Source organism: Mustela erminea, chromosome 2 (genome assembly GCF_009829155.1).
Source record: "Mustela erminea isolate mMusErm1 chromosome 2, mMusErm1.Pri, whole genome shotgun sequence".
NCBI lineage: Eukaryota > Metazoa > Chordata > Mammalia > Carnivora > Mustelidae > Mustela > Mustela erminea.
The window spans coordinates 2704854-2727767 of record NC_045615.1 but is presented as its reverse complement, the minus strand read 5'-3'; the positions used below and the strand labels follow the sequence as shown (position 1 = coordinate 2727767).

The window sequence follows — 22914 nt, the reverse complement described above, 5'->3', positions numbered from 1 at the left end:
CAGAGAGAGAGAGAGAAGCAGGCTCCCGCTGAGCAAAGAGCCCGATGCGGAGCTCGATCCCAGGACACCGAGATCATGACCTGAGCCGAAGGCAGCGGCTTAATCCACTGAGCCACCCAGGCGCCCCTGTCTTTTCACTTTCTTGATGATGGTTCCATTTCCAGCACACATGTTAATTTTGATGTAGTCCAATTTATAACTTATTTGTTTTTTATTTTATGGCCTTTGTGAATTTCATTCAGTTCCTGGCAATCTTCTTTATTTCAGTACTAGGGAGCTTGGGAGTAAAATTTGTGGCTATCTATTGGCTTTTTGTTTGTTTGTTTTTCCTTTGTGCTCCAAATTCCAAGCATATTTATTTTTACTTCAATGTGTTATATGTATACTGTAACTTATTCAAATCCCTCTAGAAACAAGGTAAGGCATAAATGAATATATGCTATAAAGCCATATGGGATATTGTTGGTGGAAAGCTCTCCAAGTAAAGTTACAGGAACAATAAAAGGTCTTTTTTAGCTAATGCTCCAGTTTGCCAATGAACTTGTAGAACTAAAACTCTGATTGGAAAATGACAAATGCACTTTCTGTCAGTCGATAAGAGACATAAAAAGCTCTAAAAAGTTAGCTCCAGGGGCGCCTGGGTGGCTCAGTGGGTTAAAGCCTCTGCCTTCGACTCAGGTCATGGTCCCAGGGTCCTGGGATCAAGCCCCACATTGGGCTCTCTGCTCAGCGAGGAGCCTGCTTCCTCCTCTCTCTCTCTCTTTCTGCCTGCCTCTCTACCTACTCGTGATCACTGTCTGTCAAATTTAAAAAAAAAAAAAAAAAAGTTAGCTCCAGCTTAGTTTTATTCTTACGCATTCCTGAAGATGTCTATCAATTTCAAAAGCATCAATAAAAAATTGTATTTGTTTGTAACACTCATATTCCAATTAGGAATGAAGAGAAACTATATACTTGGGACTGAGAACAAAAGGCAGACCAAAGACTATACACAAACAAATCTCCAAATAGCATATCCATATAATTCTCCTCCTAATTCATCCCAGATCTGCTCTTTTTCAATGTCCAGACTGAAACAACTTTGTGGATCAGCAAGTTTCCAAAACCTTTCAAGTAAGGACGTAGAAGACATTCCCTTTTTCTTCACCCATAGTGTTTCCTACTAATTCCAACCTGCCTTGTCAGAAGTGCTCTCACCGTAACTCACATGACTAATTACCAAAGCAATGGAGGAAGTATTTTGCTCACAAGAAACTGTACATTCATTTGGGAGAAAAAAATTCATCCTCAAATAGTTTACAAATCCTTTCCATGAAACAAAAGAAATTAATTAGTCATGTACTAGGTGCCTCAGCATAGTAGGCAGCACATCAGTCTCATAACTAGTTATGTACTTCCAAGGAGAAAAATGTTCATTCCTCCTTCTAAATAGTTAAACTCCAATATTCCAGTATTTAATTTGAAAGAGAAGGAGGAATTCAATCCCATAAACAGAAAGGGGGATAAAGGGCTTATTTCTATTAATCAGTATCAGCAGACTTACCACAAAAAGCAAAGTATTCCTATAAGTAATGAGATGACAAGAAAAAAGAAAAACTTAAATAGAAACAATTTAACAAACCAGGGGCAAAAAAGCAGTGAAACTCTAGTTTAAGGTGTTAATGTTTCAACTGCAATTTTTGTGCCTAGAATTAGTTGTCTTGGTTGATTAGATCTACGTCTATCCTGACAAACATCAATATTTTCATCCCAGGGTTCCATAAAGCCCTATCCTTATAAGACAGTGTCCACATGCTTTTTAGAACTGGCACTCTGCTCTCAGGCAGAGGCAAACACCCTCTCTGAGAAATTCTAACACCCCCAAATAAAACAAGCGTAAGTGGGGTGCTTGGGTGGCTTAGTCAATTAAGTGACCAATTCTTGATTTCAGCTCGGGTCATGATCTCAGGGTTGTGAGATCGAGTTCCCTGAGGGCTCCATGCTCAGCAGGGAGTCTGCTTGAGATTTTCTCTCTCTCCCTTGCCCCCAACTCAAGTGCTCGCTTTCTAAAATAAATAAATCTTTTTAAGAAACAGTATGTAAGTGAGACATATGTGCACATATCTAAAGCGCACAGCTCTATACATTTTTGTGTATGAATACCCATGTATAACTACTACCCAGACAGCGATATAGAACACTGCCATTACTCCAGAAAGCCCCTCTCTCCTTATGGGTCAATATTTTCCCACCAGAGGAAGTGCCATTCTGACTTCTATTACTGTTTGGCTACTGTACCTATTCTTGAACATATAAATTAGACAGTCTGTGCCCTTTTGTGCCTAGCTTTTTTAGTTTACCATAATATTTGTGAGATTCAACCATGTTTTTGCATGAATTCGTAATGTTATTTTTCATTGATGTATAGTATTCCATTGTATAAACAGAGAACATTTATCTATTCTACTATTGATGAACATTTGGATTTTTCCTGTTTTGGGCTATTATGAATAAAGCTTTAGTGAACATTCTTATGCAAATCCTTTGGTGGATAGATGTACTTATTCCTCTTCAATATACCAGGTCTGGGATTGCTGGATTATGGGGTAGGATATACACTTTGCTTAACTGCCCAAGAGTTTCCCAAAGTAGTCAAACCAATTCACATGACCACCAGCAATGTATCCAGTTCTATTCACCACAAATTTACCAACACTCGGTATTATTAGACTTTTTAATTTTAGCCATTCTGGCAAATATGTAGTGGTATCTCACCGTGGTTTCAATGTCTATTTCCCAGATGAGTAACTATATTAAGCATATTTCCATATGCTCATTGGACACTTTGATACCCTCTTCTGTGAAGTGCCTGTTAAAATCTTTTGACCATTTAAAAAACTGGTTGTTTGTGCTTTTTTATTGAGTCTATAGTTCTTTACAGATTCTGAATTTAAGCCCTTTGTCAGATATATGTACTGCAAAAAAATCTTCTCTCAGTTAATGGCTTGCCATTTCCTTTCCTAAACATGTATTTTTAGAAATTCTTAGTTTTAATGAAATTTAATTAATTGATTTTTTTTCTTTTAAGGTTAACAGTTTTTGTGTCCTATCTAAGGACTCTACCTACTCCAACACTCTCCATATTTTGTTTGTAAGTTTTTTTTTCTTTTATATTTAAGTTATAATTAATTTTGAATTAATTTTTGTGTATATAAAGAAGAGTTAAGATTCACTTTCCCCCCAGTGGATATCCAATTGCTCTAGTAACATTTATTGAAAGAAGTCCTGATTTTCAATTTTATGTTGACTGCTGGGATTCCATGAAAGGAGCATTTCTCATACTCACCCGTCTCAATAGTCTGTTTTCCTCCTGAGAGGACACCTAGAGGGAGTGTTCCTGTTGGAGTCAGGCCCTTAAGAGTCAGCACGCTCTCACTCTCTTCTCTGCAAAGGAAGTTGAAAGCCCCGTGTTAATGTCAGGGTGGCTACTGCTCCACAGTTCAAAGACACTAGAAGGGAAGTTAAGAAAAGATGCACAGAGATGGAGGAAAGGTTCTCCTTCTTCCTATCCCCCTTCCCCGACCCAAAGAAAGAGATGTTTTCTCTAAGTATTCCAATTTTAAGCAACGAGCAGGTTCTTGTTTTTCAATTAGAGGTACTTAATAGGCAAGTACTATTTTAATGCTTCCATTATATCATGCCATTTAACCCTCCTAATAACTGTGTAGGACAGGTCTTGTTATTATCACATATTACAGACAAGGAAACTGAGGCTCAAAATCATACAGTAAAAAAAGGCTGAGCTAGAATGTGAACACAGGCAACCTGGCTCCAGAAGCCACACTAAATCACTCCATTCACTACATTTAAGCTCATACCAAAGGAATGTATGCCAAAACATTTCTAGTCACTTTAACATAGAGGTCAGATTCAATGTGCACTTAGTTCTGACTCTGAAGACCTATCTAATCATATAAACTCCAATTCTAAAAAACCTGTTCTGAAATCAACTTCTAATCTTCTCTCAAAATGCTCTGCTCCCACACTGTAATGACAGATTCATCCTTACCGCAGAATTGAGAAGACCCGTGCCATCTTCCCAATGGCTCTGATTTTATTCTTGATGACCTCCTTTCGAACTGTCGTGCCTCCTTCAGGAATACAAAGAATCAGTGAGTTAAAAGACTGTTAACAGGCTAGTTGTTAAAAATGCAGGATGAAGTATCTTTCTAAGTTAAAGAAATTGTCATTTTAAAAAAGAAATCAAGGCCTAAGCTTGTTTAGACAAACAGAAATCCCAAGAAGTTCTAAGGAGCAAGAGAAAAAACCACCCAGAAGAGGGGAAAAGCAAGATGAAAAAAATGGAGGGGGTCACAACACAGACAGACTGGATGGACCTACAAGAGGAGGGAACTCATCTGTGGTTCTGAAATACAGGGTACAGCAAAGAATGAAACATACACGAGTCGACAAAGACAGTCACTAGAGCAAAGATCTCTTCTGAGAATGCTGTGGGCCACCTCAGGATGCGGGGGTTTGGCCTGTCAAATGGCAAGTGATGATTCACACAGTTGTCTTCTGCGGGCAAACAAAACACAGAGCTAGCTCTCCTCAACTTAGTGAGGGCTGCTTTCATTCTATAATCCTCACTTACTCACATGCCAGTGAGTTATTTCCTACCATAGACAACTGTGCAATATAAATTATGATGGTGGGGAAAGTCTTTATAAAGCAACACCAAAAAAGTTACAGAAACATCGTATGGCCTTTTCTCATCTAAGGTTCAGGGAACAGCTCACGCATGAGAAGCCAAGGTCCAGGCATGCACCAGGTGACCACACTCAAAAGTCAGAAAGAGAAACATAGTCTCTCCTTCCTCACCTCTCCAGCTCTCAATATCCTGCAGAATTATATAGCAGATGCAAAGAAAACATTTACACTAAAACAGAAAAGGGAGGATGGAGAGCCTGTCTGAATCACTCAACGACAACTAAAAAGGTCTAATAAAATTAACAGGTTGTGGTGGGACAGACAGCGAGTATTAAGCTCTTAGCACATTTTAGTCGGATACCTTTCCGATAGCTTGAAATGTAGTGATCTTCAGGGAGAAGAGACACCAAGAAACAAGGAGATGAAGATAGAAATATGGGAAGAGAAATTTAAGTTGACATGGAAGAGAGAAAAAAAAACAAAGTGAAATGCAATGAGAGAAGCTGGCTACTATCTTTATTGGCTCAGAAGAGACATCCTTGGTAGCATGATAGGGTATTAAATTACAGATTTTTTTGTCAGCAGCTTTCCCATTTCTTAAAAGTTTATAGTTTTACATTAATTCACACCAGCTGTCATCCAAAATACCCTATCCCCACAAGTCATGCAAATAAAATTTGACAAAAAAAGAGATATTATTTTGGAAACAAATGGTGCTGAAAACAGGGAACAAAAACAAAGGGCAAAATGAACAGTCTACAAATCTCTTAATAAAGCTGTATGTTTTTGTTTAATGGAGCCACTATCTTCCTGTTTCTTTTTAGAGATATTATATATTATAGTCGTTCCCCTTTTCAGTTTCATATTTTCTTCAGAATCTCAAGTTCATTCACATTGCTTTTTGCTGTTAGTGTTGCTGATTTTCTAGAAGACTTTCCTGAGGTGGCTGGTAATCCTTAGGGTCTGCCTGTGATTGAGAATGGGGGCCTAGAAGGTTCTCCGAGTTGCTGGATGGACCACTGACTGGCAGGTTTACAGGCAGTCATCAGCATGGGCCTTTGTGAGGGAGTTCTTTTGATCAATATTGAGGATGCACATGGCCACTCAACTCACCACTTAATTCACCTGTTTTGGGCAAGGTATTGATGCCCTCAGTTGTATCCCTAATCCAGGAATTCTTTGTGTACACTTTTTTTGGAGATTAGCCTCCAGACCTGGAGAACAGGCAGTTGCCCAGTGGCAACTAGGAGTGTAACTGCTTTTCATACAGCTTCTGCCGAGACGACTTACAGCTCAGTGACCATCTCCCTCCTCCCACCAATCCATAGTTCCCAATTCTAGAAACTGCTACTATCCATTCCTTTGCTTTCTGAGAATTCTGTGCTGGAACTCAGCATTCCCTCTTACTTTAGCTTTCTGGAATCAGCCAAGTGAGGAACATTACTTTGTTTTCCAGCTTCTAAAAATTCCTGCAACAATCTTGTTCGTGTAGGTAACTTTTAAATCTTTTTATTGTCAAGTATGAGAAACATAAAACTACACAATACAAATGTATAATGTCTCTCACTTCCCAAAGAAAATCATCCTCTTGACTTTTACTAAAATCACTTCCTTGCTGCTCTTTACAGTTTTACCATGTAAGCATGTGTGAATCCACAAGCATTATGGTTTTAAATGTTTTTGAATGTTAGGTAATTAGAACAATCAAATATATATTTTTGTGCCTGGCTTCTTTTGCTCAAGATTATGTTTGTGTTTTGCCTATTGTAGTTCACTGTCATTACTGTATACAATTCTGCTATGTATACATATGCCATAATTTATCCTTTTTACTGTCAGTGGTCATTTGATCTGATTCCAATTTTTGGCTACTGTGAATTTGACTGCTATGACTATTTCTATGCATTTTTCTTTGCTGCCATTTCTGTGACGTATATTCCTAGAATTAGAATGCTCAGTTATGGGGCGCCTGGGTGGCTCAGTCAGTTAAGCATCTGCCTTTGACTCAGGTCATGATCCCAGGGTCCTAGGATTGAGCCCCATGTCAGGCTCTCTGCTCAGCAGGGAGCCTGCTTCTCCCTCTCCCTGCCTGTGCTCTCTTTCTCTAATAAATAAATAAATAAATAAATCTTAAAAAAAAAAAAAGAATGCTCAGTTATTATGTAGATGTTCAACTCTGGACAACAGTTTGGAATTATCTGTTAAAGTGGACATACTAATTTATACTTCCTGTTGCTACACACCCAGGTCAGCATTTGGTGTTCTTGCTAATTCATCTTCAATTTTAGCCAATCTGGTGGGTGTATAGAATCATTCATTGTGGTTTTAATTTCATTTTCACAATTACTAATGTGAATAAACATCCTGTCATATCTTTACAGGCCATTTTGATATTCTCTTTTGTGAAGTGCTTGTTCAAGTCTCATCTAACTGACCAGCAGTTCTTTATACATTCTGCAAGTGAGCGGATTTTTTGTTGATTATGTTGCAAATACGCTCCCCTCACTCTGTACCCTGTCTTTTCACACTCTTAAATGGGTCTTTTGATAAATATAAGCTCTTGTTTAACATAGTCCAACTTATGAATAGTTTCCTGTATCGTAAGTGCTTTTTGTATCCTGGTTAAGAAATTGTTCTCTACCCCAAGGTCATGAAGATATTCTACATTATAAATCCTGTAAGTTTTTACTGTTTTACCTTTCATATTTGAATGTATTAATCCATCTGGAAATTATTTGGGCATTTGACATATGATATAGGTCAGGTTTAATTTTTTTCCCCGATATCCCCAAATCTGTTATCAAAAATAACATCATTTTCCTACTACTCCTGGTAGCGCCACCTCTGATGTAAATCAAGTGTCCACATACATTGTAATGTTTTGGGATTCTCTGATCTGTTCCAGTGCTCATCTGTTCTTGCAATAATAATTCTAGTTACTCTAGCTCTATAGCTAATCTTGATATAAAGAACAAGCCCTCCGACCCTGTTTTTCTTCAAGACTTAATCTATTTACATATTAATTTTGGAACATATCCTTAGCATTTTCATACAAATTTTAGAATCTATCCTCAGCATTTCCATATGGGAATTTTAGAATTGAACGGGCTGTTAACACTTGACTTTATACTGAATCCATAGATCAGTCTGGGAATGATTGAGATCTTTACAATACTGAGTTTTCCAAAATTCAATGAACATTTCATTTCTTTCCTTTTATGTAATCTCCTTTAATTTCTCTAATAATGCTTCATAGTTTTTGTTTAGAGGCACCACACACCTCTTGTTAGATTTATTGTTAGGGATGATATTGTAAATGGCATCTTTCTTAAGATTTCATTTTGTTTGTTGCTGGTAATAGAAATAAAAATGATTTTTGCTTATTGACTTTGTATCCGGCCACTCCGCTATATGCACTTGTTGATTTTAACAATCTAGAGATTCTTTCAAATTTTCTCTGTATACAATCATATCACTTATAAATAATGATAGTTGAGTTTCTCTCTTTCCAATCTTTATACCCTATGTAGCTTTTTCCCTGCCTTACTGTATTGGGTGCAACTTCTAATACGATATTCTATAGAGGTATTGATTTTTTTTTTAAAAGATTTTATTTATTTGAGAGGGAAAGAGAGTGAGAGACAGCATGAGAGGGGAGAAGGTCAGAGGGAGAAGCAGACTCCCCACAGAGCTGGGAGCTCCATGTGGAACTTGATCCAGGGACTCCAGGATCATGCTCTGAGCTGAAGGCAGTTGCTTAACCAACTGAGCCACCCAGGCACCCTATAGAGGTATTGATAACTGGTATCCTTGTCTGTTCCCAATCACTAAGGAAAGCTTTCAACATTTTGCCATATGATGTTTGCAACAGACTTTTATAGTTACGTTTGTTAGATTAAAGAATTCCTTTCTAAGCTGAACTTAAGGGATCTCTTGCAAAAGGATGAATTATACCTAATGTTGCTTCTATATTTCCTAAGATATGATTTTTCATCTTTTTAATGCAATGAATTACACTTTTAAATAAAATTTTATTTTAGAATAGTTTTAACCCACTGAGCCACCCAGGTGCCCCTAGAATAGTTTTAGATATTCATAAAATTGTTTGTATACACCCTTCACCCAGTTCCTGCTATTATTAAGATTTTAGGGGCTCCTGGATGGCTCAGTAGTTAAGCGGCTGCCTTCAGCTCAAATCATGATCCCAGTGTCCTGGGACTGAGCCTCGAGTCATTCCCCCTCCGCCTGCTGCTTTCCCTACTTGTACTTTCTCTCTGTCAAATAAATTTTAAAAATCTCAAAAAAAAAATCTTATATTACTATATACTGTTTGAATTTTGAACGCCAAATCTTCTAAAATTCCTGGAATAAATCAACCTGGTAGGGAGATCTAATTCTTTTATATATATTGCTAGTTTCAATCTGTTGATGTTTTATTTAGGATTATTATATCTATATTAATGTCCTTTCACATTTTAGTATCGTAGTTATACTTGCCTCACTTAATGAGCTGGGGAGCATTTTTTCTTTTTTATTCTTAGGAGGAGTTTGTGTAAGATTAGTGTTGTTTCTTTCTTTTTTAAAATTTTTCAAACACTTTATCATTTATTTATTTATTTATTTATTTGACAGAGAGAGAGAGAGAGAGAGCGTGCACACATAGGCAGAGTAGCAGATGCAGATGCAGAGTAGCAGATGCAGGGAGAAGGAGAAGTAGGCTCCTGACACGGGGCTCAATCCCAGGACCCTGGGATCATGATAGCAGCCGAAGGCAGACACTTAACCAACTGAGCCACCGAGGTGTCTCTGTTGTTTCTTTCTTAAGTGTTTGGTAAATCTGCCGGTGAAGTTATTTTCACCTGGCATTTTCTTCATAGAAAGATTTTCAATTACAGAATATATTTCTTGGTAGGCATGTAATTATTAAGATTTTCTATACTGTCAGTTTGAGTAAGTTACATTTTTCAGGAATCTGCCCATTTCACCTAAGTTTTAAAATTCATTGGTAGAAATTAATTCTCATTATTTTCTTAATATCTATAGGGTCTGAGGTCTCCACTTTTTGGCACTACCATTGGTTATTTTTGCCTTATCTTATTTGTTAAATCTTACCAGGGATTTATCGATTTTATTAGTCTTTTAAAAGAACACATTTTGGTATTACTACATCTGTATTTTTTTCCTATTTTGTAACTAATATTCTCAATTTTTTATTTCATTTCATCTATTTTCTTTAGGTCTAAAGTACTATTTATCCTTTTGTCAACTTTTTGAGATGGATGCTGATTTTCTGCCTTTCTTCTTTTCCAGAATATTCTTCTTTTTTTTTTTTTTTAAAGATTTATCCATTTGACAGAGAGAAAGCACAAATAGGCAGAGGGAGAGAGAGAGCAGGCTCCCCTGTTCAGCAGGCTCCCTGCTGAACAGAGAACCCAATGCGGTGCTCGATCCCAGGACCCTGAGACCATGACCTGCGCTGAAGGCAGAGGCTTAACCCACTGAGTCACACAGGCGCCCCTTTTCCAGAATATTTAAAGCTATAAATTTTCCTCTAAGCATAGCTTTAGATACATCCACCAACTTTTGGGTTTTTTCCCCCAAGTTTAAGTCAATTGGTATTTAAGAACTGATTTTATACCACAAGATGTGGTATAAAGGTGAACTAAATTTACAATTTAATTTATTCATGGAAATTGCCTTCAAAATACATTGCAACTAAGCTGTATATAAGATTTTATATGCATTTTGGAAGACATCACACAGAAGCAACTGTTTTGCCAATAAATTTGGCCACTTTCTCATTGCTCTTAGTCAGTCCACCACAAGTATGCAAGGTGAGAGAGTTATCTAGACCTTACTGTGCACACTGAACCATTCTGGGTGATGATTCATCTTCTCTGCTTGTAGAGTGACTCAGGACATGAAGCCAAATGCCTGATTATAATTTTTTAAGCACTCTTTGTAGACAGCATCTCTTTTACTTAACTCTGACCATCCTGTTACTTTAAGGTCAAGTACAACTTAATTATTCTCAGAAGACAGCAGAAGCTGTCAACCACTAAACATCTGCTAACATGGCCACAAGGTTCAGCCTCCAGCCCTAGGCCCAGGCCTGCCTGCTTGCTGCCTGTCCTCAAACTTTAATATGTACTACTTTTTGTTTTTACTCAGCTCAAAATATTTTCAGATTTTCAATGTGTTTTGTTATTTGACTCATGGGCTATCGTGTGTGTGTGTGTGTGTGTGTGTGTGTGTGTGTGTACATACACCTTTTTTTTTTCTTTTAAGGTAAGCTGTAGCCCCAATGTGGGGCTTGAACTCATAACCCTGAGAACAAGAGCCATGTGTTTTACCAACGGAGTCCTCCTGCCGCTCCTATCAAGTGTGTGTGTGTGTATGTATATACACGTGAAATTTTATTTTATTCTTTTCTTAAAAATTTTTTAAAAGATTTTATTCATTCATTTGACAGAGAGAGACACAGCAAGAGAGGGAACACAAGCAGGGGGAGTGGGAGAGGGAGAAGCAGGCCTCTTACTGAAAAAGAAAACTGACATGGGGCTCGATCCCAAGGGCCCTGGGATCATGACCCAAGCTGAAGGCAGACAGTCCAACTGAGCCACCCAGGCACTCCTGAAATTTTATTTTTGAAATTTACTTATTTTAGAGAGAGAGGGAGGGAAAGAGTGTGAGTGGGGAGAGGGGCAGAGGGAGAGAATCTCAAGTAGACTACTTGCTGAGTGTGGAGCCTGACTGGAACTTGATCTCACAACCCATGAAATCATGACCTGAGCCAAAATCACGAGTCAGAGGCTTAACTGACTGAGCTACCCAGCCGCCCCAAGTCCCCTAAAAATATGGGGATGTTCTAGATTATCTTTTTGTCACTGATTTATGTATTAACTGCATATGGTCAAAGAACGTAGTCATTATGATTTTAAATACTTTGACATCTGAAATTTGCTTTTAGCTCAGTATTTGGCCGATTTTTGTAAATGTTATGTAGGCTTAAAAAGGTATATTCAGCACCTGTTGGATGCAGCATTCTTTGTATGTACATTAGGTCAAGTTCATTAATTATAGTGTAATTTTCTACAGTCTTCCTAATTTTGTTTGTCTGCTTGATCCATCAATTACTGAGAGATATTTGTTAAATTCTCCCACCATCATTTTGAATATTTCCATTGCACTTCTGTTATTTTTTTGCTTGATATATTATGAAGTCATCTTATTAATTGCATATACACATAAAAATGTTACATTTTATTTTTTAGTTTCTACTTCATGTAATATTTATCTAAAACAACTTTTCTCTGGTTGGTGTTTGCATTATCTATTCATTCTTCTCCTTTTATTTACAAACTTTCTGTATCCTTATGTTGTGATCTGTCTCTTATAAAACATAAAGTTTAAAAATCCTACTTGACAATTTGTCTTTTAAACATTAACATTTAATAAAATTTCTGAAATATTCTTAATGATAATTTATTCTATTTGTCTTATTGTTATATGTACCTTCCTTCCTTTCTTGCCTTCTTGTGGGTTATTTTTTATCATTCCATTTTTTTCTATAATTTAAAAGTCACAAACTTAAAAAACTCTCTTTTCTTGAAGGAAACTCTAGATTACAACATATATCTCTTACTTACCAAAATTTAATTTTTTAAAAAGATTTTAAATTTATTTTTAATTTTTATTTATTTATTTGACAGAGATCACCTGAGCCACCTAGGTGATTTAATTTTTTTCAATTTATTTTTTAGGTTTATTTATTTACTTAAGTAATCACTACACCTAATCTGGGGCTTGAACTTAGAACCCCAAGATCAATAGTCACATGCTCTTCCATCTGAGCTGGTGAGGAATGCCCCCTCCCCACCCAGTGTAATGTTAACAATTACTTTCCTCTTCTTTCCAGATAATGCAGCCCTCACACAGTTTATTTATCCCACTACCAATTATTATTGTCTTATGTTTTAATTCTTTCTTTAAAACCTAATAAAACATTATTATTGTTGTGTAATACAATTTACATTTGACTTACCAACATATTTTCTACTATTTTTACTCTTTATTTCTTCTTGAATCTCTAAGCTTCCATTTGGTATATTACTTCCTCCTGAATAATATTTTTTAAAATTTCACTCAGAGGACACCTGGGTGGCTAAGTCAGTTAAGCATCTGCCTTGGCTCAGGTCATGATCCCAGGGTCCTGAAAACAAGCCCCACATCAGGCTCCCTGCTCAGTGGGGAGCCAGCATCTCCCTCTCCCTCTGCCCGCTGCTCCCCCCACTTGTGTGCTCTGTCAAATAAATAAGTAAAAATTGTTAAAATAAAATAAAATTTCACTTAGTGTGGGTCTCTTGGTAATTCTCTAAGTAAATTTTTAAGGGTGGGGTATCTGAAAAATGCTTATTTTCTCTTCACTCTTGAAAGATATTCCTGCTAGGTATGAAACTCTAGGTTACCAATTATTATCTTCCAGTGCTTTGAATATGTTATTCCATTTTTCTTGCTTCTACTGTCAGTTTAATTGGTTTCTTTTGAAAGTAATCTCTTTTTTTTCTGGTTGCTTTAAGATTTTTTTTTGTCATCTGAAGCATTTTTACTGTGATGTACTCAGGATTTTTCTTTATATACATTCTGCATTGGTTTACAGGGCTTTTTCAATCTGTGGCTTAATGTCTTGTCAATTTTATAAAATTTTTAACCATTATTTCCTCAATTATTCTATCCCATTCTATCTGTGGGACTCCACACACACAGATGATAAGCCTACTCACTCTATCCTCTGTCTCTTAGGCCTTTTTTGGTATTTTATTTTTTCTTTTCATGATTTGTTCTAGATTGGTTTTTTTCTGACCTATTGTGTAGTTCATTTATTCTCTGTTTAGCATTACTGAATCTGTTAGTTCATCTTTCACAATTTAAAAATTTATTTTACTTTTCATTTCTAGCATTTTCTTTTGATGCTTTATCAACTCTGTTTTTATAATTCACAATTTTCTGCCAAAATTTTCAATCTAGTTTTTTATGTTCTCAAACACAGTAAGCATTGTTTTGGTTTGGTTTTTAGCATAGCTATTTTAAAGTTCAGTCTGATAAAGCCAATGTCTGGATAACCTGGCATTCGTTTTTATTTTTTGCTATTTCTACTGGTTCTCATTCATGTTGTTGAATCTCATCTGCCTAGTTATTGATTGTGAGTCACATATTATATTTGAAAGACTATATGTAGTAATTTAAAGTCCTACATAATGTTATCTTAATATAGAGAGGTTTGCTTTTGCTAGGTGCCTAGCAAAATTTAAATTTTATTTAAATTTCATGGATTGAAATGATTTAAAGGTAGGTTGTAGTGCCTTTTAGGGCTATTTTATTTCCAGTTTACCCTTACTCTTACATAGATGTGGTCCCCAACCAAGAAGCAGAAACTTATCAGCCCTCACATCAGCCTTGGCAAACCATGAGCCCTAACTTTTTAAGAGGCTCCGTGCCCAGGATGGAGCCCAACACATGCCTTGAACTCACAACCCCGAGATCAAGACCTAAGCTGAGATCCAGAGTTGGATGCCCAACTTAGCCATCCAGAAACCCCAAGCCCTAACTTTTTAGCTTCTATCAAAAGGGCTGCTCAGCCTCTTAGTCCCTTCTTTTGAAATTCATGAATATCTCTAGGAGAGAAATAGTCGCAAATTTTGGGTTTACCTCTCTAGATTTTTTTCCAGATCTCAATTGGTAATTATTTTGTTAGCTTTCTGAATGCCTCTAAACCAAATTTTTGAATATTGTGTCTAGCCTTTACAGTTATCTTAAGTCAGGGTTGATTCAAACTATCTAGTACGGCATTACTAAAGTGGAAATCCTTAGTTTATATCACTGAAACCAAAATTGTATTGTGGTTTTAGTGTAGTTTCAGAATGGAATGGTAGAAGTATGTTCAATTCACCATCATAACCTAAAAAGTTATTCTTCATTTCCTTTCAGAAAAGAAAATTAAAAAACATATATCAGCTGATATCTACACACCCTGTAAAAAATGGGAATGAAAGGATTCTATTTGTTTACTTTTGTACTTAACAGAGTATCTAGTACATTTTCCATATTAGCACTGAAAGCTCTACTCCATTCTTTTTTTAAGAGTTGCACGTAATATCACTCAATCTAACTCAACAAATATTTACTTATCATGCTTACTCTACTATACTTAGCTTTAGGGCTATTTTGGTAAGCAAAAAACAATGTGTCCTAGCACCTGGAAAGTTTACAGTTGAGTGGGAGTAAAATATATTACTCTTATAATAATAAAAATAAATGCAAAATTACAATTCTATCAAACGCTAAGGAGAGGTACACGATATGAGATAGCATGATGGGGTATTGGATCTAGTCAGGGAGGTCAGAAATGTTACATGAGGATGTTACAATAAACTGAATGAAAGCTAACCAGAAGAGAAAGGGGGAAAAGAGGCTTGCATAAGGAAAATAATATTCTATGTAGAGAATCTATCATATGGATATGTCATAATTGATTTACCTACCTCTCTGCTGAGGGACGTTTAGACTGTTTTGAATCTGTTGACATTATGACAATACTTTAATATATATTCCTATATACAATTTTTGGCATAATTTTGTAAGCATATCTTTGTGGTAATTAAGAATCCTTTCTTAGTATATACATTAAGAGTTGACAATAATTTCCTTATCTACCTAGATTTGAATATAAATTCTACTAGATCTATTTCTTACATATTCCATCTTTCCCTAACTTAAATTCTTTATTTTGTTTGAATTTTCTCTTGCCGAATTATTTCCTCAAGAAGAACTGGTTCAGGGGTGCCTGGGTGGCTCAGGGGGTTAAAGCCTCTGCCTTCGTCTCAGATCATGATCTCAGGGTCCTGGGATCAAGCCCTGCATTGGGCTCTCTGCTCAGCAGGGAGCCTGTTTCCTCCTCTCTCTCTGCCTGCCTCTCTGCCTACTTGTGATCTCTGTCAAATAAATAAATAAAATCTTAAAAAAAAAAAAAAAAGGAACTGGCTCATTATAGTGATCTCCTACCTCATACACAAAGATAATTACAAGCTATGCTCCACCTGCTCTTCACCTTCAATGCAGAATCTAAAACAACTATGTTCAGGACCCCCCTCTATCTGCCCAAAGTAAGCTAGGCTTTTTCCACTATGTAGATGGTTTATCCTAACAGTTGAGTGAATCACTTTAGCACAGAGCTTGGAAAACAAGACAGCCAGAGGTTTGAACTCAGGTGCCACCATCTTTCCAGAATCTTCTGCATTCTCAGTTAAGTTAGGACCTACCTTTAAAATCAAACTGCCCACAACATACTTGGGAAAAAATACTTGACTACATATATAACAAAATGTTACTATATAAAGATCCCTCACAGCCTATAAGAAGCAAAAAATAAAAAGGTATGAAAAGGCAAAAGGTGTGAATGGACAAATCACAAAAGAAAAATACATGTGGTCAATTAAAAAAAAGTTCATTAGTCATCATAAAAGTACAAATTAAAATTTTAAAAATACTAGACTATAAAAATGATAATAAACAGTATTGGAGAGTGCACTGTGAACTATACACCACACATACAAAATGGAATCTAGTACAGCCTTTCTAGAGGTTATCTGTATCTGATTTAAAATTTTAAGTATTAAATGACATAGATATTCAATTTCTAGAAATTTATCCTATGAAAATAATCAAGAAAATGTTATTCTCAAATTCCTAATACTGCTTTCCTTTCTTTCATACCATATACCAACATCTGACTTGCATTTATTATTTGTTTTCCCTCCCCTAGAATATAAGCTTATTGCATGTAAGGATCTAAATAGTACTTGCCATATATTAGGCATGTCATAAATAATGGTTGTTGACAGAATGTGTAAAGATTTATCTATAAGGATCTTTAAATCTGTAGGGTTTTAAAACAAAAAAATTGGAAAAAAATCCAAAATCCAACAGCAGGGATTGATTAAAACAAAATTATCAATAAAGACAACTAGATAAGTGTTAAAAATTAGTCTATTAAAAAACTATAAATGCTTATGATACTAATACATGATTTCACTTTTGTGAAAAAGGTAAAATATATGCAAAGATATGACAGGTAACAATACTAGATCAAGATGTGAACAGTTGGTATCTATGAGGTGGTAGGATTACAGCTAACTTTTTTGTTATTTATGGTTTCTTGTATTTTTCAAATTTTATTTTCTGTAATGAACACAATTCTTTTTTCATAAGACAAAGAAAATTATTCAAAACAAACTAAAACCAAAAAACCAATACTTCATTTCTAGTTCAAACAAGAAAAGGCAAGTTTACCTTCAATTTCATCATCGGAAATCAATTCATCATCAGAGCATATGTTGAGAATGTTAACCAGCATCTCTGTGACTATATGATAAGACAAAATAACCCAAAATGTATACAATTAATAAGGCATTTTCTCTAAAATGATAAGAATGTCTAAATAAACACACATGTTAAATAAATATAGACAAAAATGATTTGTCATTATGCTATTAAGAGTGATTATAAAGAGTAACATTAAATCTAGACCTTCAGGTTTATATAGAATTTGGGGAAATTACTTGCTTCAGTAAAAGTCTGGTCTTTGAAGATTCTATTGTATAATTACTTGATTTCATGAGACTGCTGTCCAGAGCCTTTTCCTCACCGATAGGTATATGAAAAGATTTTCTCCCATTCTACAAGGAAGTTAAGCTACCAGGTCTATGCCCAACAGATTTATTTTATATTTGCATAGCTTATTTATATAGGTGCACAAATAAAATTCTACAGGACACTATTTCCTATTTAAATCTCTTTATCACTGAAGGAATGCTATAGTGACTTATATTATTTTAACATCCTGATCACAGTAGGATAGCTACTTTAATAATTACAACAAGAAGACCACAATTAACTAGAACTATAATTTAAAAACCAAGTTAAAAAATTAAATAAATAAAATAAAAAACCAATTAAGTGCCATTTAAAAATCTTTGTACTCTCTGAGAAGTGCCTGATGATGCTGATGTACTTACAGACACAAAAACAATCTTTGTTATTATTGTATAAAGCCATCAAAGCACATACACACACACACAAAAATCTTTGTAGAGAATAAAGACTTTAGAAAATACTTCTGATAACTTTATTTATTTAGTTTCTGTAAGTTTAAGAAAAACATTTCTGAACCATCAGGAAGCTCATGCAAATATAAAAGTGTGCTCCATCACTAATGAAGACAACTGATCATCCAGTTCTCTTACCTTTTTCCCCAACAAATGGCAAAGACCATGTGAAAACATCCATAAAGTTTGGAAGCCAATAGGGGTGTGGAGAACAGTTAAACTGCCTGATATTCATGACATTGTTTTCATATTTTAGCACAGCAGCTAAAAAGGAAAAAGCAGGAAAATCTGGTACAGAGGAACATGACATGGCAAATGGTATGCTTTGTCTAGCTGTGCACCTACTAAACAGAATTCATAAACTTACTTCTATTTGTAAGTTCAGGACTCGTTATCTAAGAGCAGATGGAAAATCTTAGAGCATTTTACACAGTTCATTCTTTTAAGAATTATCCCAAGGAACAAAGTTACCTAAAGATCTCATATAATAAAAGTACAAAAGAAACTAAGCTCTGAAACTTCAAAGGGGCACTACACAGTAACCATCTATAGAAATCTCACATTCCACATTAGAAAAAATTTTGTCATAATTTCCCTTTATAGGCCAAATGGTTACAGTTACAGCTCTCTTTTGAAGGCAAACATTTTTCACTAAGCAAACACAGCCTGTTTTGCTAGTCATTATCCGGAGCCAAAGATTTTATAAACTCTCTGGGAGTTTATAACATAGCAATTATCAATTCATAGTTGAGGATACAGATGGCAAACTTGGAGCAATTTTTATGGCTCAAAAGTAGACTGTATCATCTCTGCATATTACATAGAGGATTAAAAAATATCCATCTCTCCTATACAGAGTCAGTTTACTGCTAACACCATATAAATGTTGAACTTAACCAGTTACCATGAGCATAAGCACTCATCACCATGAGCATGGGCCCTGCAATGCTGTTTGCATTATTGTCTTTAGTCTTACTGTTTTGATAAACAGAATCAGCTATGAAGCACTTCAGAAATGACAAATATAGGTCATTTCCTGGTTCCTGTTTCTCTGCTTATTAAAGGATAGTCTCATGTACTCAAAATTTAAGTTACTGAGCGTCTAAAATGTGTACCATGGGGATTGTAAATACATGAAAGGAGGATCTCCTACTCTTAAAAACCTAACAGTGGATATAATATACATGTCCCATTATTTTCATGTACATATTATTTTATTTAGGTTAGATGAATACATAATTATTCAATAATCCCCTCAATATACACAGGAAAGAGAAGTGAGAGGTGGGTCTTCACAGTGGATTATTAGAAATGAGAGCATAACAAATTGCTTTTGGGTATGTTCTCAGTGGACACAAAAATAGGAAAAGAAATCTTTAAAAATCATGACTTAAGGATCTTTCACATAATCACTGGAACTAAGAAATACTTGGTAACAATATGCAAGAAAGAAAAGCAACAGAAGAAAGAGAAAAAGGAAAGGGGGAGAAGGTTGTCATTTTCAAGAAAGAGGTACTTGGATGGGGAATAACTGAGTACCAGGAGACACTTTCATATACCACTCTCTTTCCTAAAAAAAAAAGTCTGAGGAATAACCAAGGAAAATAAGAATGTTTCAAGATAAAGTTACCAATTGTGTCAAAGTCAACAGAAAACCCTGGTAGATGGGACTGTGACTTAAAAGTTCACTAAAGGAATAATCAGTATCCAAACCGGGTTAGAGTCGGGCAGAAAACAAGCTGGCACTTAGTGAGTGAGTGAAGTGACTGCTGTGTTGGTAGCGGGTTTCAGCTGAGCACATTGATAAACCCACTGTGCAGGCAACAGACACTCTTCCTAGTGAGTTTGCTCTTCATCCCAAATATGAGGACTAGGGCCACTAAGTGTCCTTGAAGAAGTTGCCAATACAAGCAGCACATACCATTTATCACGGAAGAAATAAGAAAACTAAGTCTCTAACATATTGGGAATATTAGGAAGAAGAAAATAAGAAATAATGGAGTTAGGAAGAAGCAGAGTGTTGTGGGATAGCTAAGACTCAGAAAAGAATGACGAGATGTAAAAAACTAGATGGCTGGGAGAGAACTGAAGTCAAAGAATTGTTTTTTAAAATGGATAGTAAGCCACAGAGATGACTGATTCAAATCAGACTGAAGTGAGATGTGCCACTCCTTGGTGTCCCTTTAAACAGGCTACGTAGTAAGTATACTGTGGACCTCTTTTAAACTCAACTCCCCAGCTGCATTTACAAGGTATGACTATAAAGTAATGAGACTTAAAACCACCAAACTACAAACACACCAGACGTTATATATGAGATGAGTGTGGTCCTCTGATATAATCACACTAGGCACAATAACAGTAAAATGTTACAGTATCATAGCAACTTCGAGTTTGACAGACACTTTTAATGTTTATTTTTAGCATTCCAACTTATCTTCAACAACCTTCTATGACAGGTATTTTAAAGATACACTGAGGCTCAGAGAAGTTAGTTAAGTGTCATGTTAGCTGTGAATTTAAAAGTGAAGCAGGACTAGACTAAAATTTTTTACTCCTAGCTTAGTGCTCTTTTTAATAACCTTGCTGCCTTACTGTATATTTAGTCCAAAGATGCTGCCACTACTCAAAACATTTTTGGAACTCCTCTTTTGGAATCGCCTCCAGACCCATTTTATAAGCAACACAAGAAAAACCAGTCTCATTACCCTATAATCATACCTTGTTTCGGACCCCAAACAGTATCATCTAGCTTGATCACTCACCTTATTCACCAGTCTTGACTCCAAATGACTTTTGGCTGTTCCAAAAATCAAATCCACCCTCAAAGGACGAAGATTTCCCATCACTGAGGATAATCAAAAGAATGTGTCGCAGACTCTGAAGGCAATGCCAAAAGAGGAGTTCCGAAAATGCTTTGAACAATGGCAGCATTGTTGGAATAAGCATATAGCTTCCCAAGGTAACTACTGTGAAGGGACAATACTCACTTGGATATATACGTTCTGGCATGTTTGTACAGAAGTTCTATTATTTTATAGTCATACTTTATAAACAACAAAATAGTTATAGAGGCTATTACAGAGGAAGATTGCCCTAATACAAAACTTAGAAACAATGAATCATAAAAAATTTTAAAAAAAAAAGATTTTGGGGTACCCAGCTGGCTTAGTCAGTAGAGTGCAGCTCTTGATCTCAGGGTCATAAGTTCAAGCCCTATATTGGGCATATACAAAAATAAAAATTTCAATAGGATAAGGTCTTAGAATTTCTGGATTGAAGGCAGGTTTATATTTAATCCTCTCTGTTTAAACCTCTCTGAGGTTTAGAAAAATAATGTGACTTACATAAAGTCACACTATTAGTTTCTGGCAGGGCTTGGACTAAAATGATTTTTCTGACTTTTTGTACAGTATTCATCTACTTGTACCATTCCTCAAGAAAAGCAAAAACAGCTTAATAATTTATAAACAGTATAATTCCAAATAGTGATACTTTATTAAGGTACTGTTCCAAATAAATTCACCAAAGGTAATAATTTATGATAACTATGTAACTTGAACCTGAAATAATTTCTTCTTATGTATTTTTTAAAAGATTTATTTATTTATTTTGGGGGGGGTGTCGGGGGGAGGAGCAGAGGGAGAAAATCTTCAAACAGTTCCCACTGAGCACAGAGCCTGACTCAGGGCTCAGTCCCATGACCCATGAAATCATGACCTGAGCTGAAACTAAGAGCCAGAGGCTCAACTGACTGAGCCACCCAGGTGCCCCTGTTCTTTTTATATTCTGATTTAGAAGTACACATCGGAACTATTATGAACCTTATTTATATTTACAAAGAGCCTAGTTAGTAATCCTTAGGAGATGAAAACCAAGCAGTAGCCTAAATTCTAAGTTTCTTGGCCTTTGTTTCAATTAAGACCTCTTATATATACACATACATATGATTATATTAGAGCTCAGAATTACTCACAAATTCAAATTCAAATATCACTGGGATCCTTTACCTTTATTATTATAGACATCTAGGTAATTGGGGGCAGAGAAAATTGTAATGAGTGACGGAAAGCCTGTTGTTTGGCTCTTCCTGTACATTCGATACCTGGAAGAGAGATAACAGTCTGTCTGTCTTGGTATAAAAGGCAAAAACTCTGCAGTGATAATTGGTACAGTTTTAATATAACTTACCCAGCATCCTGGGCTTCGTGGGCTCTGATTATTGATAACAAATTATTGTTCTGCAAAAATTCACAAACTGCAGGGTAGCTGAAAAAGAAAATTAGAAAACATAAACCCAGAACTAAAACAACTGGTTTTTATTTTTTAAAGGAGAACTTTTTTAAAGTAGGCTCCATGCCCAACATGGGGCCTGAACTCACGACCCTGAGATCAAGGTAGAGTCACATGCTCCACCGACTGACTGAGCCAGTCAGGCACCCCTCATATATGTAACTTTTGACTCTCTCAAAAGCTGGTCTGTTGAGTAGAAGCCTTACCCATAACATTCAATTGACACATACTTTGTATGTTTTATGTATCATATGCTGTATTCTTACATTAAAGTAAGCTAGAGTAAAGAAAATGTTAAGCAAGAAAAAATAAGCAAGAAAAATACATTTCTATAATGTATTATATTTATATAAAAAAAACCTGTGTTTAAGTGGACCTGTGCAGTTCAAACATGTGTTGTTTAAGGGTCAACTGTATATAATTTTATACATCTGCACATTTACATAGTTGATTCTTGTTATTTGCAGTAGCTATCTTATAAATACTACATTAGTCAAACCTGAACCACTGCTCCTGGAGAAAATACACAGAGTCCTGTGAGCCTCTGGTCACATTTTCATTAACCAATCAATACATAACTTTGTTTTATGTGTGTTTCTGTGTAAAGACACCTTATTTAACATATACTATTAATTAATTAACACAGAACTCATGGACAGCAGTGCCTTAAGTCATACCCGAATGAAGCTTGTATAACATATATGTATTTTCTCTGTAAGACACATCACAGCCTTCTTACACGTAGAAATACTCAGTAGCACTTAAGCTC

The 22914-nt window shown here is 35.7% G+C and overlaps 1 protein-coding gene and 1 long non-coding RNA gene across 3 annotated transcripts in view; one reads left to right on the top strand and one right to left on the bottom strand.

The window, feature by feature from the left end:
* The window catches only part of PPP3CC (protein phosphatase 3 catalytic subunit gamma), a 96066-nt gene that overhangs the window by 6404 nt on the left and 66748 nt on the right, over positions 1-22914 (bottom strand). For both annotated transcript variants that reach the window (XM_032332142.1, XM_032332141.1), the window contains exons 7-12: positions 22044-22121; positions 21863-21957; positions 17991-18116; positions 17038-17109; positions 4049-4130; positions 3326-3423 (exon numbers count right to left, since the gene is read on the bottom strand). In XM_032332142.1, coding sequence (XP_032188033.1) covers positions 3326-3423; positions 4049-4130; positions 17038-17109; positions 17991-18116; positions 21863-21957; positions 22044-22121 — 551 coding nt within the window. The remainder of the gene's footprint in view (positions 1-3325; positions 3424-4048; positions 4131-17037; positions 17110-17990; positions 18117-21862; positions 21958-22043; positions 22122-22914) is intronic.
* LOC116584172 overlaps positions 1-22914 on the top strand; it is a 59611-nt gene that overhangs the window by 2758 nt on the left and 33939 nt on the right. The gene's annotated exons all lie outside the window — the stretch shown is intronic.